The sequence below is a fragment of the Buteo buteo genome, chromosome 2 (assembly GCF_964188355.1).
Source record: "Buteo buteo chromosome 2, bButBut1.hap1.1, whole genome shotgun sequence".
Classification (NCBI taxonomy): Eukaryota; Metazoa; Chordata; class Aves; order Accipitriformes; family Accipitridae; genus Buteo; species Buteo buteo.
The window spans coordinates 54,655,957-54,671,728 of NC_134172.1; the positions used below are offsets into that span (position 1 = coordinate 54,655,957).

General features: G+C 39.7%; 1 protein-coding gene across 1 annotated transcript in view; it reads right to left on the reverse strand.

Annotated features, from left to right (window-relative positions):
- Positions 1-3,103: 3,103 nt before the first annotated feature.
- The window catches only part of CPNE4 (copine 4), a 242,934-nt gene continuing 230,265 nt past the window's right edge, over positions 3,104-15,772 (reverse strand). Inside the window, exons 14-16 of the mRNA XM_075054924.1 lie at positions 12,643-12,776; positions 10,221-10,457; positions 3,104-3,680 (exon numbers count right to left, since the gene is read on the reverse strand). Coding sequence (XP_074911025.1) covers positions 3,549-3,680; positions 10,221-10,457; positions 12,643-12,776 — 503 coding nt within the window. The 3' untranslated portion in view covers positions 3,104-3,548. The remainder of the gene's footprint in view (positions 3,681-10,220; positions 10,458-12,642; positions 12,777-15,772) is intronic.

Consider the following 15,772-nt stretch of genomic DNA (forward strand, 5'->3'; position numbering starts at 1 on the left):
AGCAAGCCTTGGCTTTGGCCAGTGTTCTCCATCACACTCAGCAGGTCTCTAATAGATCAAACTGTAAACCTTTTAGCTGTCATCAGTTGTGTACCTTTGATACTTAGAGACTAAAAGAAAAGACATATTTTAAAGTAATATTATTACAATTTCATTTTCATTTCATATCTGTAGACTTTTTCATCAAATGCTATAGAACACTATATTGCTTATCAGGGTAAGAACTTCACATGGGTAGGTTTTACCTTAGGGTAATAAGCAATTAGCAGTGTATTAGCGCTTTTTTTTTATTATTGTAAACTTAGTTTCCCCTACACAACTAAAAATACAACTCAGCTCAGTATCTGGTTCAAGAATTATGGATGTTAATGTATTCTGGGCTAATAGGGATCATGAAGATCGTTGAGTATTCTGGGACTTTTGGGTTTTGAATTGGATTTGAGAGACAGTAAAAAGGAAGGCAGGATTGCAGTTGGAAGATAAGATATTTTAGATCATCAATCACCTCAAAAGGACAAGATATAATTTATTTTAAAGGAGTTTTCAGAATTTAAAATGATCCATCAAAAGGCAGTAGAAGTTTAAATTTGCATGAAAAAAATCTATGAGAGAAATTGATGGTGGTTCAGCCTAAAGGCAGAACGGCCTTGCTAAAACCCTAGGTAGATAAAACAGGAGAAGAAATGCCATTTCAGAGATACATTCATATACTTAACGATACTACCCTGCACAAAGCCCATACTATCTTATTTCACTGAGTAACTTGGAGCAATGAAAATAACATTCAAAGCTTCGTTAGAAAGCCTTTACCATATGGCTAGTTTTGTCTTCTGCGCATTCTCCTACACCAGCTCACCACACTATGACGTGTTTGTTTTGCATGCTGGGATCTGTATAGATGGAAGGAAATTTCCAATTGATTTTTCAGTATCATGATGTCTTTTCAAACACCTTGAGGGCTGCCTCAGAATTGCTGATCTGTATTACCACTGATAATGATTTGTGTTTAAGTACACAATCTGGATTATGTGAAGTAAACAGAAAGATCTGCAGCAATTGTGATTCTCTTGAGACACTTACATAGACCACCTACACACATGAAAATGACTGATGATTTATGTAGCTCAGCATACAATAACCTGTTGATCTCTGCATTTTATGTGATGCTACACTACAGAAGCACCTTGTAACACCTCTGCTAATGAAGAGCTGTAACTGCCCAGTTCTATGTAACCATAAACACTTCAGAAATCTTTAGCCAAAGATTGTATCCAGAAGAACAATTCATCTGATTCCTAGTTTTTCTTGCTGAAACCTTTCTTTTACTTTCCCTCAGTCTGCCAAATAATAAAGAAATGGCTTAACCCCTCCTCAGCTGTACACTGTATGCCTAAATCCACACCCCCAGGGTAAAGAAATACTCTTTACGTGGCAAGAGCACCATCATGCCTCTGAGGATCTCAAATCACTTTTCAAATATTGAAGTCCCCCAGTACAATTGTGAGATATTTATGAACACATGGCAGTAACCTTCATTTCATAGATGAGGCATCTGAGGTGCAGAAAAGTTAAACAACTTGGCCAGGATTACAAAATAAGATACTGGAGGAGCAAAGAACATGGAGTCATTGATTTTTCAGTCATGTGCTTTAACAGCTAGAAAATGCTCCTTCTGAGAATAGGGAAGGAAAGAAAAAGGGGAGGAAATGGGAATAAGAAAATAGAGATATTGTAGGTAAGAATTAAGGTACATTGGCAGAGTGGTGTATCAGATATAAGGGAAAAACACAGTAGCTTCCAGCTGAAATATATCCACAGAGGGAGAGATGTGCAGCCTGCTGGGGTAGGCTCTCAAATGAACTGTCAGCCATTAAATGGAAACGTAGATTTGAGATCTATCAGTTGGGACAGATTCAGACAATTTATACCTATGACCAAGTAATACTGACTTCTGTTCAATATCCGATCAGCTGAAGGAATCTTTACTAGGAAGTGTGAACGATTGCGCTGCAGGATATAGATGGAGCAGAACTGAATGTGAGACAGCCCCATGCATCTTGGCTGTGCCATTGCCTTCATTTTATGGTAGAAAATCATCAATCAAAACTGATCCCACGGAAGTTACTTCTAAAGGAGAATCAGGGAGCTAGAGTTCTACATTACTTGCAAACCCATTTAAAAATACATTATTTCTAAAACAAAAACCCTTGCTTATAGGTGAGATTTTCCAAAATATTCAGTACTGGCCCAAAACAGCTTCTTTTGGAACTAGGAACAAGCATTCAGTGGGAGCACAACTCATCCAAAGCTGTGCCCTTCAGACAATCCCACACAAATTGTTTTTGGTCAAATTTTATCCTTAATTCTAACAAGTCACATCTTTCACATTGTCTTTTAGCAAATGAAGAAGCCAAAATTCAAACGCTAAGAATAATAATGATCTAATTTCTTCCTTTATATACATAAATATTTCAATGGAAAGATCAATCCACTGCCAATCTGTTCTTGTGTGTCCTCTTTTTAAAAAAAAACAGGCGGCTTGAATATCCTTTTGGTACAAACCTAGTTTTTCTAACACACACAAGTGATCTGTGCGTGCATGAAGTTACAAAACACTGGTTGTCACAAAATCAGGCCATGCAAAATTTCTTTCAGAAAACATGTCACGTAAAGTTGGATATTGGTTGTGAGATTAAAAAATACAAATGAAACGAAGTAAGAGTTCCCAAACAGATTATAAATTTGGGTAGTCAAAATACAACCCATTCGAAAGCCAGCCAGATCATTTGGATTAAGTAGGCACATATTAAGACATGCAATCCTGATAGATCATGCCCTCCAAGACAGATCTGTTTACAGCTACAGTCTGAACCCTTCATAACAGCTGCATGTGTCAGGCTTTTGAAAAATTGCTACTCAGGCCACAGACTGAGTAGGTATGTTTGAGTGCCCATGTTATAATAAGCTGCTAACATTAGAAATACCTGTGCTTCAGGCCAGATACTTCTTGAAACACTTTAATACTCTTTTCTCAGAATACGGAAGTTGAAAGCAGGCAGCCTAGTGGCAGAGAGACATAAAGACAACAACTGCAAAACCGTGTTGTTTTTATTTTAAACATGCAAAATACAGTTCATGCATCTGCCATTTTGAAAAATTCTCTCAGTTCATAGCAGATTAAACCAAAGACATTTTGGTTATCAACTCTCAATAAATATTTCAAAATGCTTTACAGTGTAAAGATAAGAAATTTAGCAAAATTTCAACAAACCTGTATAAAAAACAGATACAGATAACTTTTTATCTCAAGGCAACATGCTGTAATGTAAAGAGTTCACTTTTTTTTTTCTGGATGTTTTTTTCTCATAAAAAGTTTTCAACAATACAACTGCTTAACAGATTTAAGCCTTTAGGCTACACATGCAAAAAAAATGGTTATTTTAGTCAAAAATCACCAAAACGTGCTATTTTTTGTTTCATTTTTAAGTACAGTAGTTGTAGACAGTAGCATTTTTCTTTTTTAATTTTGTAAAAGAGTGCAGGCAGGTTCATGGAGCTAGTGTCCTGGAAGACTCGTACTCTGACATACATTTTGGTTTTATCCCTTTGCCATTGTAATAGTCCACGACTTGGTTTGGAACTTCAGCCAAAACGCTTTTTGCTAGAGCAGCTGGGGAAGCCTGCAGGAAATGGTAGAAAACAAAAGCATTAACCTGTCTCTCTGCTGGAAGTGCCATGGGTTTTAGAGGCACTGGTGCCATGAGATCAAGGTAGGAAGTATGGTACAAAAATGGAAGGCAAAAAAGACTCAAAGTGTGTGGCGCTGTTGCTGGAAACTCATTTTATGAGTCAGTTTGGGCATGTAGTTGTAGCTGCCTGAAAGTACACTAAAGCCAAAAGTGCTCTGCATGTTTTTCAGGTCCGTTTGGACTATTTTAAGTTCAGGGTAGCTGAACTTCCCTGTGCTCTGGGAGAGCATCACATCGCAGTGAAAAGGGCTGCAAAGACTTCATTCATCAGCACTCAGTGAGTAACCCTGCAGAGCTTCAAGTTGAATATGAAAGGACATCACCGGGAAAGGGAGGCCTTCATCACCATTCTGCTCTTCAGGATCTGACATGCTGTTTTAATGGCTGGGGAAGTTTTTAATTAATAAAAAATACTTTGTTTTCATTGGCATTAAACCGCGGTCAAGAGAAAGCTTCAGTCCTAGGCTTTGTGGAGGCTTTAAAGCTCTTCCTGCAACCTATCAATGGCGGGTGTCAACCAGACTTAAGAACTGATGACCCTGAAATCTAGAGATGGATATAGAGATGGCCACTGGCTTTCACCCCAGGCAGGGAGGAGGGCTACTCCTCAGTGCAATGAGAAACTATGCCCTCCATTGACAACACACAGCTGCTGCCTCACACCCTGACAATGCTTCATTTTAAGCAGTGGGGCCTGTGGTTGTTTTGTGGGTAACTGTTACCTGTGTGTGCTGCAGAGATTTTCCTGAATTCAGCAGTGACAAAACTGGACTCCTGTTCTCCCATGCAGCCCAATAGCACCCTCTTGCCCTGTGTTTTGGATTTGCTTGTTTCTAAGTATTTAGGTAGAGCTGATTCCAAGCCCCTGTGAGCCAGCCTGCCTGACCATGTTCCCTCTGAGCCCACCACAAAAATGCAGTAAAAATGCAAATGCTTAACTGTCAGTTTGAGAGGTTTAAACTAATGTGTTTACCTCCAGATAGAGCACACATGGATCACACATGGCAGCTCAGACAGTGCACTGGAACTCAACTGGAGGCTGGGTCGCATTTCTTCTGCACACCAAGTACTTTTTCCCACATTAATGAACACTTCCATCCTCACTGTCTGTTATATTGTCAGCCAGGTTTCAAAACTACCATGTCACAAAGTAGTTGTATTGACTGTTTATTGCCCTACTCTGTTTCATGGGGTGGGATCCTTATCCTTTTAGAGTCTTAAAATTAGGCTTACAAAGGATGTAAATGGTAAACTATTCATAGGCAAGCTAATCCAGGGGTGCAGAAAGCCCCTGGGCTATTATAAATTCCAGTATCAAATCTTATAGTACTACAAATACAAAGATAATGCTAGCAAACCCAGAAACAAAACTATTTTTTTTGTATTTTGGTATTTTGAGTCACATATGCGATTAGTAACAAATAAAATGAACTGCTTTTTCCCTACTGTGACATTTATACCAAAATATTTGTGCAGGCAAAAAAGTCTGGAACATTTCTGCATGAACAAACTAGCAAAGCAGAGCCCATGCTTTGTGTGACAGAGTGGGAACTGTTCTCAGGTGTTACGCAGTAACAGAACCTATTTATTTTAATCCTTCAGAGGGAAATGCATGGTTTTCCACAGTTGTCCTGTTCTTGCCTAAACCTGTTTTCAGTGAAATCAGCAGAAAATACCCCTCAGAGTCAGGCAAATGGCTGATTTCTATGTTGCTATTGAGAATTATTGTTTTTTTTAATCTCCTTCCCAGTGTGCCAAAGCTGTATATACCTTAGCCCGCCTCTGTGCCATCTTACCAAAAATACAACCCTACATAAAGAGTAAAAACGGGGAATGGGGGAAGCATCCTGGGCCACTGCTGCACACACAAGCCCTAGCAATCAGGAAACTTCACTCTGCTCTATCTTTAAAAATGCTGGGCAGGAGCACTTGCCACCAGCTTCTCTGGATCACGTGTAGTCCACATGTCTGAACACTGGACTGACATTCATCTCTCTGCATCATCCTCCCACTGCCACTTCTCTCCTGATGCCACATCCATTCTTCCTGAGCGAAGGGTCAGCCCTTCAGAACAGGCTCTACCAGGGCTCAGCTGCACAGCTGAACCACCGCTACCTGAGGAGTCAACTGAGCTGTGCACTCCGTACCCAGCGTGCATGCTAAGTAAATAGCCTTTCACTGAGGTTTAAGCTAACACATTTACTGTGCTCACAGGCTCACAATGTGTGGCCCCACACAGAGCTGCCCTGGGGTAGCTGGCTTGACTCCGTGCTTCAGTCTGAACACGGATAACTGTTGCTTCACTGAGTTTCGTAGTGCGGTGATGTCTGTCGGTCCTGGGGCTATTTCTAGCAGGGAGCATCCCAAAACCAGTGTTTGGGGCAATTTCTTGTCTGATGACTTGGGCCACCTGCACCTTATGTACTTCTGTGGTGGTAAAGCACTCTCACTTCTAGACCAGATGGTGCAAAGCAGCATTTGTATAAGTAAGAATCAGACCCAGTAACTTCTGAGCTAAAAACCAGCCCCAGTTCAGCAGTGCTGCGTAAAGGTTGCCTGCGCTGGGTTTTTAACATAGATGGTACATCAATGTTTTACTGTAATGTTTTCTCCACTGTTTAACTGCTCTGCTTGAAGAGTATCCTAGCAATAAACACCTGAAGATGAATAGCTCTCAACTGATGGCTAATACACTTCAGATCGGCCAGCAGCAGGAAAATAATCCCCTATGATGATAATTGGTGTATATTACAAATGACTGTTGATTCAGTTCTATAGCTTCACCATGCTTAATCTTTAATTACAATGCATAGTGCAAAACATTGCTCCTTGCAGTGGTTAAGAGCTGTGCTCTCCACGATCATTTGTGATATATGTGTTATTAAGTCACAGTTGTTAGCCTTTATGATTAAATACAATGCAGAGTGGAATACAGTCTACCTGTGGCATCAGATTTGTGCACAGTAAATATATTATGCATCCTAAAGGCAGAGAATTTCAGCTCTTAAAATATGCCTGTGAATGGCTCGAGACAGGTGATTTTCTTCAACTACATTTCAATGATTGTGAACATCACAGTTCTACAGTTTCAGGTGAAGGACACTCACATTGCTGGGGTGGTGAGCATTACAGACAGAAGAAATTCACTTGGGTTCAAGGAAAATATTTTCCCTTTGTTTGTTATGTTCCCCTGTAGTGAACTGCATGTCATCCACTATACAAAGGGACATTTTTTTAAGCAGTAATGATTACCTTGATTTTATCAAGCCTCTGCAACTACAGGATTTGCCAATAACACTACAATTATTATTATTTTCATAGCTTCAAAGATATTCCTTAAAGAAAGTAAAAAAGATAAGATACTTTACTGAAGTACTCCTGATGCACTACATCATGCAGGAGATTAAACCCCTATATTAAAGCTTTCTGTCTATATTGGGTCTTGAGCCAGTAAAATGTTGGAGTGGATGTGAGGTTTTAGGTATGTGAATAATTATAACTAATTGAAATGTGTTAAGTGCCTATATGAGTGCTGTGCAGGATCAGAACCTTCTCTGAAGTCAAACTTATAAAATATAGGGGATTCACTCTATAGGTTATTTTTACAACTTCCTTCTCCCTCCTTTCAATTTTCTCACAGGGGCAGCTTTTGGATAGATTATTTTTGATTTCTTTGGATAGATATGAGATTTTGAGTTCCAGGCTGACCTGAGAATTGAAGTAATGAAAAAAAATATTGTTTGGGTTGACTCCAAATGAATTTTGGTTTACTGTTCCAGCAAAACAAAAAGTAATTGCTCACAAATAACATTTTCTTCCCTCCTTCCATCAGCAGTAGAGGTAATACAGATTTAGGCATAAATAAATACCTGATTTATCAGAAAAACCTATAAACCTTATACAACTTGATTTGTAGTCTTTCTAAAAAGGTCCTTCAACATTTTTTCCTGCTTAATAGTTGAGTGACCGAAATACTAAAGCTAAACACAAGGTACATTGGCAAAAGGGATGTGTTTTTTGACTAAATACATTTTTTACTTAAAGCTGTCAAATGTAATATGCTGATTTATGGTAACACTTGTGTTTGGTCAGAACTGATCTGACAAAAATAACCCAAATGTGTTAAATCCACATTTCTCTGTGGGGAAAAATAAGTTTGAATCAAAACATTACACTCATTTCTCCCATGAAAAATTATTTCACTAGTTGATGCAAAAGGCATGGTCTTTTTCTTTGTGCTGAGGATAAGTAAGCAAGATAGCTGTGAATGTCACTTTGTTGAGAGACATTGTTTGAGATATGACAATAAAGAAATTCAGCCAGAAATGGCTATTGATATGGGCACTCATCCATTACACTGACATTTGTTGAAATGCTGAAAGATCACAATAAACAGACTAAATATCAAGTCATATAAGATATATTGACTTTTCTGATGCAGCAAATACAATTATCTATCTCTATGTCTGTATTATCTCTGCCACTGAGAGAAAGGGGGAGAAAAGTATCACTATTTAACAAGAGCAATAAATTTTTAAGGTTGCTATCCTCTCCCAGTACTGGGGAAGTTAATCTAAAACAGCTAAAAATAATATATGCTTGTCATTTGACCAATGCTAGCGATTAAAATCACACATAAACTCACTCACAAGTAACACCAGAGGCACAATATATTCAGTGCCCAGAACTGCAACTGTCGGCGTTAATCTATTCAATCAAGGATGATTTCAACTTTGTTAAAAAATCACAAAATGAAACTAAAAATAACAAGTGCAGCTGGCTTTGCCAGTTCCTTGCAGAAACGGGTTTTCAACTAATTGAAAGTAGGTCTAGCACTAGCCCATAAATAACTTGCCTCTCGACACTTTTACAATAGACTACAGTGCAGCACTACGCACTTGTGATTATCTGATGAGGAGAATCACAAGCTATGAGCAGGTCGTGCTCATACTTTTTTGCAGTAGATAGGTGACTGAGTGGCACTGGCAGCATAGAAATGTATGTATCTACAATTCAGTGGCAAATCTGCAGCCATTTGGCATGGTGTCACCAAACTAATAGCTCAGGGGGAGTTCACCTCCTGTGAGGATCCATTTTTTACATAAAGGTATAGGGAAAAGAAGAACAAGTTTGTTTCTCTTACTCCTCAGTAGAGTTTGTGAAAGTAAGAAGTGTGTCTAGATCTAAGACAAATATGCCAAAATAGTATTTTGAAGTGAGAAAAGAACAACTCTTGAGAAGAGGAAAATAAAATGAAGGTATTTTGGAAGTAGCAAACAGAAAAAAGAAATCTCCTGTGGTAACAAAAAGCCTAGAAAAACTAAAGAAATGTAAGCACTGCAACCAATATGCAGACCAAAACCAACCCAGAGTTGAAAACTTCTGTGTGACATATCCAGATCCAAGGCTCACTAGCGTATGGGAGAGGATTGGAAAGGGCAATCTCATGAGGAGAATGAGTCAGTTACACTGTGGGGTAAAGAAATTTTCAAATCAAATACTGAGGATATGCTTCCTAGACACCAAGGTGAGCAAAAAAGCAGTCTGGAGAACCACTTCAATATAACAGAAGGAATGAGGGGAAGGAAGGGAGATGGAAAAACAGAGAGAAAGCAATGTGATCAGCATTGCTGTGGAACACAGTGGCCATTCCATGCCTCCATATGGAGGAAAAGGGCCCTGAAAAACCTGGCTGTGTGTGGGAAAGCTCCTTCTGTGGGTGAACACAGTCTCTACCCAGCTGCCGAAAAAGTCCCTGGGACAGATGCTGCAATGTAGGGCAGGTGACTGGGGAGAAAAGTACATAGCCAAGGCATTATTTCAAGTTTGGCAATTTAACACTGGGTCTGTCCCTTCCTCTCCTACAGAGTGTTCCCTACACCACAGTGGGCTCAGACAGGAACAGGTGGCTGAAGCTCTTAGTAACACCACTTTCTGCGTTGTGTTCTTGTACAGAATTTGGGGAAAGGGTTTGGAGGCAACCAGGATGCTGTGGGTGGATAGTCCTGCCTTTGAGAACTCAGGGACCTAAATTTCAATAAGGAAACAGACTCCTGGGGAACAGTGTGAGTACAAATTCACAGCCATTTTAGCTGCCTGTGGAAATGAAGGGGTGGAAAGCAGAATACAGTAGTCCTAATAGAACAGATGTAAAGAGAATGGAAGAGAGACACCAGGAAAAATAAGTCAGGAGGGGCAACAAAACTAAAATCAGGGAGAAAGTGGAACTAAGGACTGGCACCACAAGAAGCACACGGATTCTGCCCCATCTCTTCCTTCCCCACCCTCACCATCTCACTAATGAAGCACATTTCATTCTGTACTCCTTTTTCTCTCAATTTCTGACACAGTAATGCCATAGAATTACTAAACACTTCATGCCCATACAAAGTTAGGCCCAGCCCCAGAGTCTGTTCCCTATATGTTACATACATTCAGCCTTCTGCAGAATGGATGGAAAAGTCAGCTTACATGTTTGAAGTTCCTAAATGGCACAAACTGGACAATATCTCGAAGCACAGGCTCGCCCTTGGGAGACCTCAGGATCCCATCATCACCATCCAGCATCTGCATGTCACTAAAATCGGCGTTCCCCACCCCGACGATGATGACTGACATGGGAAGGTGAGAGGCATGGACAATGGCCTCTCTGGTGTCAGCCATGTCTGTGATGACGCCGTCCGTCAGAATCAGCAAGATGAAATATTGCTGAAGTTGTTGGATAAGAAGTGAAAAATTATATCATTAGTTAATCTTCCAAAGCTGCTTGCCCTTTTCCAGTATAAAAGTGCTTCTGGTAACTCACTCATGGACTTTTTAAAATAGTGACTCAAAGGTTAAGTGTGTTTCCCATCCAAACCTCCTCAGCTACTAATTTGTCCTCTTCTGGAGTTTAGCTCTAGTTCAGGTAATTTCCAGGAGCTGGAGGGAGCCAAGGCATGCACAGTGTAGAAAAGGGGGTTTCTAGCTGCTAGGGCTGGGACAGTCAGGACTTTGGCTGGGAAGTCTGGAATAGTCCTGAGATCCTCACTAGCCCTATTTTCCATCTGCTGCACAATCACTTCTGCTGACAGTTTCCAATTACATTTTTTTTCCCTTTGGGAACCAGTGGGAGGCAGGAAGGAATGGGGTATTGAAGCGTTACAAGCCTGTAGCAGAGCTGTCAGGGAGGTTATGACAGCACTTTGCAGAGGAGCTTTGCTAACAGGCAAGTGGGATGGGTGCAGCCGTCTGCAAACTGGAGGATGATCCAGTGGTGCCTGTAGGAGAAGCACCACACCATGGCAGGTCTACTGAATTCTGCAGAGTAATGGGGTCCCTGAGGAGAGCAAGGGCATGCGCAGGGAGGAACATGTCCATTTTCAAACACTTCATACAGAGCCCTGAAGAGAGATTTTCTCATTCTCTAGAGGAGAGCAAGCAATTTTGTGTGCTTGTCATTTCTTTCCCAAAACTCCTAAGTCCACTGGACTGGGATCATGGGCTATGACATCTTCACTTAGTAATGGGGAAGAGTGACTCTTACTTGGATCCTTTATGAATTGTTAGGCAGCTGGAGTCATTTAACAAATGTGCATCAATAGGAAAAATGGACAGGTCACAGAATTTGGTCACTCTGCACAGGCAATACCAACACACAAAACATCATTAAGGTTTATGTATACACAGCTATATAAACTCACACAGAGTTCTGTTCATTATCTCCTGCCATGAATAAAACAAAACATGCAGGGAGAAAACTTCGTCTTGAAGACTCATGCTATAAATTAATTTCTTTTTCAAATGAAGCTTAGGTCTGGAAGAATGAAGCAACTTATTCAATATGACATACTCGTTCAGAGGCAGCACCGGGAACAGAGTGAGCCACCTCACGATTAGGTGGGTATGGAAATTCAAACATAGCAATTCCCCATTTTAGGACTGGGACCCTAAATAGTATCAAGATCCTGGAAACAGCAGTGGAGTGACAATCACAAGCCCAGACTCATGAACAGAAATATTTGGGAACTGCTGCCTTAATAGTACTTAAAAAAAGGCTCAGCACATGAAGAAAGCTTAGAGAAAGCTCCAGGCCTGGTGATGAGATACATGCCAATGCACAGCTCTATTCTGTTCCTATACATAATCATTTATCTTGCTGCAGTATACAAGCCCTCTCTTACATCCTTGACTCCAACAGTACTGCTCTTGTAAATGTTTCAGACCTCCTCGCTCCCGTACCTTCTCCAATTCTCTCATTCTCCCTTTCTCCTATTCTGTTTGGAAGGCAGGAGAAAAATAAGCCTAATCCATTTCAAAGATGTACATTTAAAACACCATCTATGCTTAAGCCTTTTAGCCCAAGAATCTGTCATGGATTTTGTATCAGATGCAGGCTAACAGACTTGTCTCCTGACTTCTAAAAGGCACATAATACTCCATGTCAGTCATAGCAAATTGAAAACTCTATCACTGTAGTTTTCAAAGGAATGGTTGTAAAAATCCCCTAGTTGAACAAAAACGTTTTAGTACAGCCTCTGCAGGAGATCTGAAATGGGGTAATCTGTAGGGAATAATCTGAACTCATCTCCTTGTATGATCAACACTTTCAGGGCTTGGCCCCTACATTTCTGTAACCTTAGTGGTGCCATTTATGTTTCCACAGTGAGGAACTGGGTGTGTTACAGTAAAATAGCTCTAAAAGCAGTGGGAGAAGAGTTTAAAATTGTGACTATTGAAGCTGTAAAGGCTTGATACACCGCTCCAGCTGACACAGACTCAAGCTGCCCTCTGTGAAGGCAGTTAGAGAAAACTGTGAAGGCATGATTCCCACACACGAAAAGCCCTTGTTTTGATGGTCTACAAGAGGTACATCATAAGACAAGAAAAAAGCCAAACAGCATTATGCCCTTACCGAGGCCTCCTTGGTGTTGGTCTCCTCTGATGCTGATTTTGCCACCTTCTGGATGATGGGAGCAATGTTTGTTGGCCCATACAGCTGCAGCTTGGGCAGGCAGCTCTGATAAGCCTCCACAACACCTTGTATTCCTGGCATGAAAAGCCACACGAAAGACAAATAAATGTGGTACATCACCAATATTGTGCTTGTTTAAAATGTAAATAAAAGGCAGGTTCTTAATGAATAAATTCAAAATATCACACGATTAGCAAGGACTAACAACTTCAGATAATTTCTGAGAAGCTGTCTCTAGCTGCCTTGAATCTAGTCTGTAATATATAATTCATTATACCATGCTTCTCCTTCCCAGCAGTTTTTAATGTCTATTTTCTAGGTATGAGCTTGCAATGCCATAGCTCCCATCCTTCTCAGTTCAAGGTGTAAGTGATCACTTCCTGATCACCAGCTAAGATTCATGCTAAAAGGGCAGGCACAAATTAAAAACACTTCACTTCTCTCTCCTCCTCTTCAGATAAATATTTTTATCTGTTTATTGTGGTAGTTACCAACAAGTTTGCCCTTTGTACTTACAACCTAGAGCTGTCAAGGAATTCAAACATCTTTTCAAATACCTGACTCCCCTGTGCTAAGAAAATAATTTTTCAGGGTGAGTTTGCATAATTGCTCACAGATTGAATTCGACTATGACCAAAAAGCTGTGAAATCTTGGAAGAAACAGCAGGATGCTTTGCAGTCTACAGAAAAATGAGCTTTAGTCAGGAAGTTTTGATGGAGGACTAGCTATTTTTGGCTTTTTCATTTCAGGATATATAGCCAGACCAGGGAGAACAGACTTCTGCTGACACACTTGACAGATCACAGAATGGAAATTGGTGTTTTCAATCATTGAGAAGAAGGATTTCTTGAAGTGGTGCACGTCAGCCTCCACATTCAGAACTCCCAGCTTACCAGACCTAAAGGATTAGAGGTCTCAAGTTGGAAAGAAAGTGATAGACTGAAGAGCTTTGTAAAGGATGCTGAAGAATGAAATTACTTCAATAAGATCCTAAGCCAGTTTAAGTTTGCACTGAGACTAGCTCACTCATGAGATTTTACTCAGCCATGTTTACTGGATATATGGGCGCAGATCAGTGACTAACAAATCACAGGGAGTTGTAATTGCTTTACAACGATACACCTGAACGTCCTGCGAAAAAATGGTGGAGAATGCAGTCTTCTCTCTTTATAGATAGCTACAAACATATTTTTCCATTGCAGTGGTCACAGACAAAAGAACACGCTCCAATTATAGCTATGATTGGCTAAAATGTAAAGTAATGTTACAAAATTTCCCTTGGTAATTCCAGTGGCTAAATTACATATTGCAAAACTGACCTTTTGTTAACTCCCAATTTTAAACCTGCTAAGGATTTCATTACATATACTTACTGATCTTGCATGAAAGCCTCATAAATCTTCCCTGAGATGATGACAAGATATACTGTAGTTTTTTCGTATGCATTAAAATAGTAGAAGATAAACCTCACTCCCTGCATTCCACACAAATTTAGTGTGGTTCATGTCAGAAAGTTGCTTTCATCTTAGAAAGAAACATGTTCTAGAAACATAATTTCTTGTTCGTTATCTCAGATTAATATCTTTTAGAAGTATCTACTGTCCTTATATATCCAAATCCAACAGAATATGTAAGTGGCTTACTTTGTAGCTTACTTTTCTTGGATTCCTTTATTTTAGGGAGAGCCAATGTGCATTTTTCTTCACAATTCAACTCTTTACATTTTCAATTGGAATCCAATTTCAATAGCTCTTATGAAATACACTGTATGCATATATATATGGGTTTAAGATGCATGTAGAGTACATGCATGTGTAGAAGAAGCATTCATTCAGATTAGAGATTGTCACTTTCTTCCTCAGACAATGAAGACTAAATATTAAGTATAAGACTATAAATATAAGGCTACAAATACTAACATTTTCAAGAGTGGAAATGGTAACAAGGGAGGAAATGTGAGGATATCTATGTTTTATGAATTCCAGTGATCTTCATATCAATACACAGGCCCTGTTCAATGTAGAGTGATGCTTCACACTACCTTGTGCCAGCGAAAGCTCACTACTTCCACAAAGAAAGGGATTTCATTCCTCAAAAGCAAATTAGACACATACTTTTTATATTGGATCCAATCTTTGTTTTTTAGTTTAAAGCAAGATACTCTTCAGCAATTTTCCTTTGTTTTCTGTCAAGTATGCTAAATATTACAAGGAAAAATAGTGTGGTCACTAAGCACTTTATCTCCCTCACACTCTTGCATCCTCTCTCTGCATGACATGCTGGTGTTACTGCTCCCCATGTCACCAAATATAGTGAGAACATCTAGAAAACATCACAGAAGAATTGGCAGTAGGAACTAATCAAGCGTCCATGACAGGCAGGTGATGAGCAAGCTGCAGCAGATGATTAAACAACATGTTTTCTGGTCTGTCTCCTTTTCTTGCTTTCATCCAGATGGATATTATTTTAAAAGGGATCATTTAGGGCAAAGAAGTGCTTTTTATATCTCATAGATGCATGTGCGAATCCTGCAAAATTTCTTCCCTGGCCTTCTTTCATGCTGCAACCATCTTTTTATGTCTTCTTAGCCCTAAAACTCCTTTTAGGTGATGGGTTAACTTATCAGATAACTGAGTCTTATGCAAAGAGCCAAGTAAAGTTTAAATACATAACAAATATTAAGTGACATACGCCAAGGCAAGGCTCATAGAGCAGCTCCTTTTTTTTCTTTTAACCTCCTCTCATTTCCATTGTTACATTTTATTTTGCATACATAGTATTGTCTGGATAGTAAGTTCTTTACTTGCAGAACGTTTGTCTGTCCAACCTCTGACCTGCTGCTGGCACTACACAGATGTGACAGCCTTTTCAATCGATACAAATCATTATATAACAATGTCAGTGTGATAGAAGAATTAGCCTTGGACTCAAAAGAGGCAGCAAAGGAAGGATAAAAAAAATGTTCTTTGCATGGACTGTTAGAGCTTTTTTCTGAGGTACACGGAAGGTCACAAGTGTCCTGCATTTAGACTAGGAAACGAAGCTGTATTTGAACACTACATGCATAAA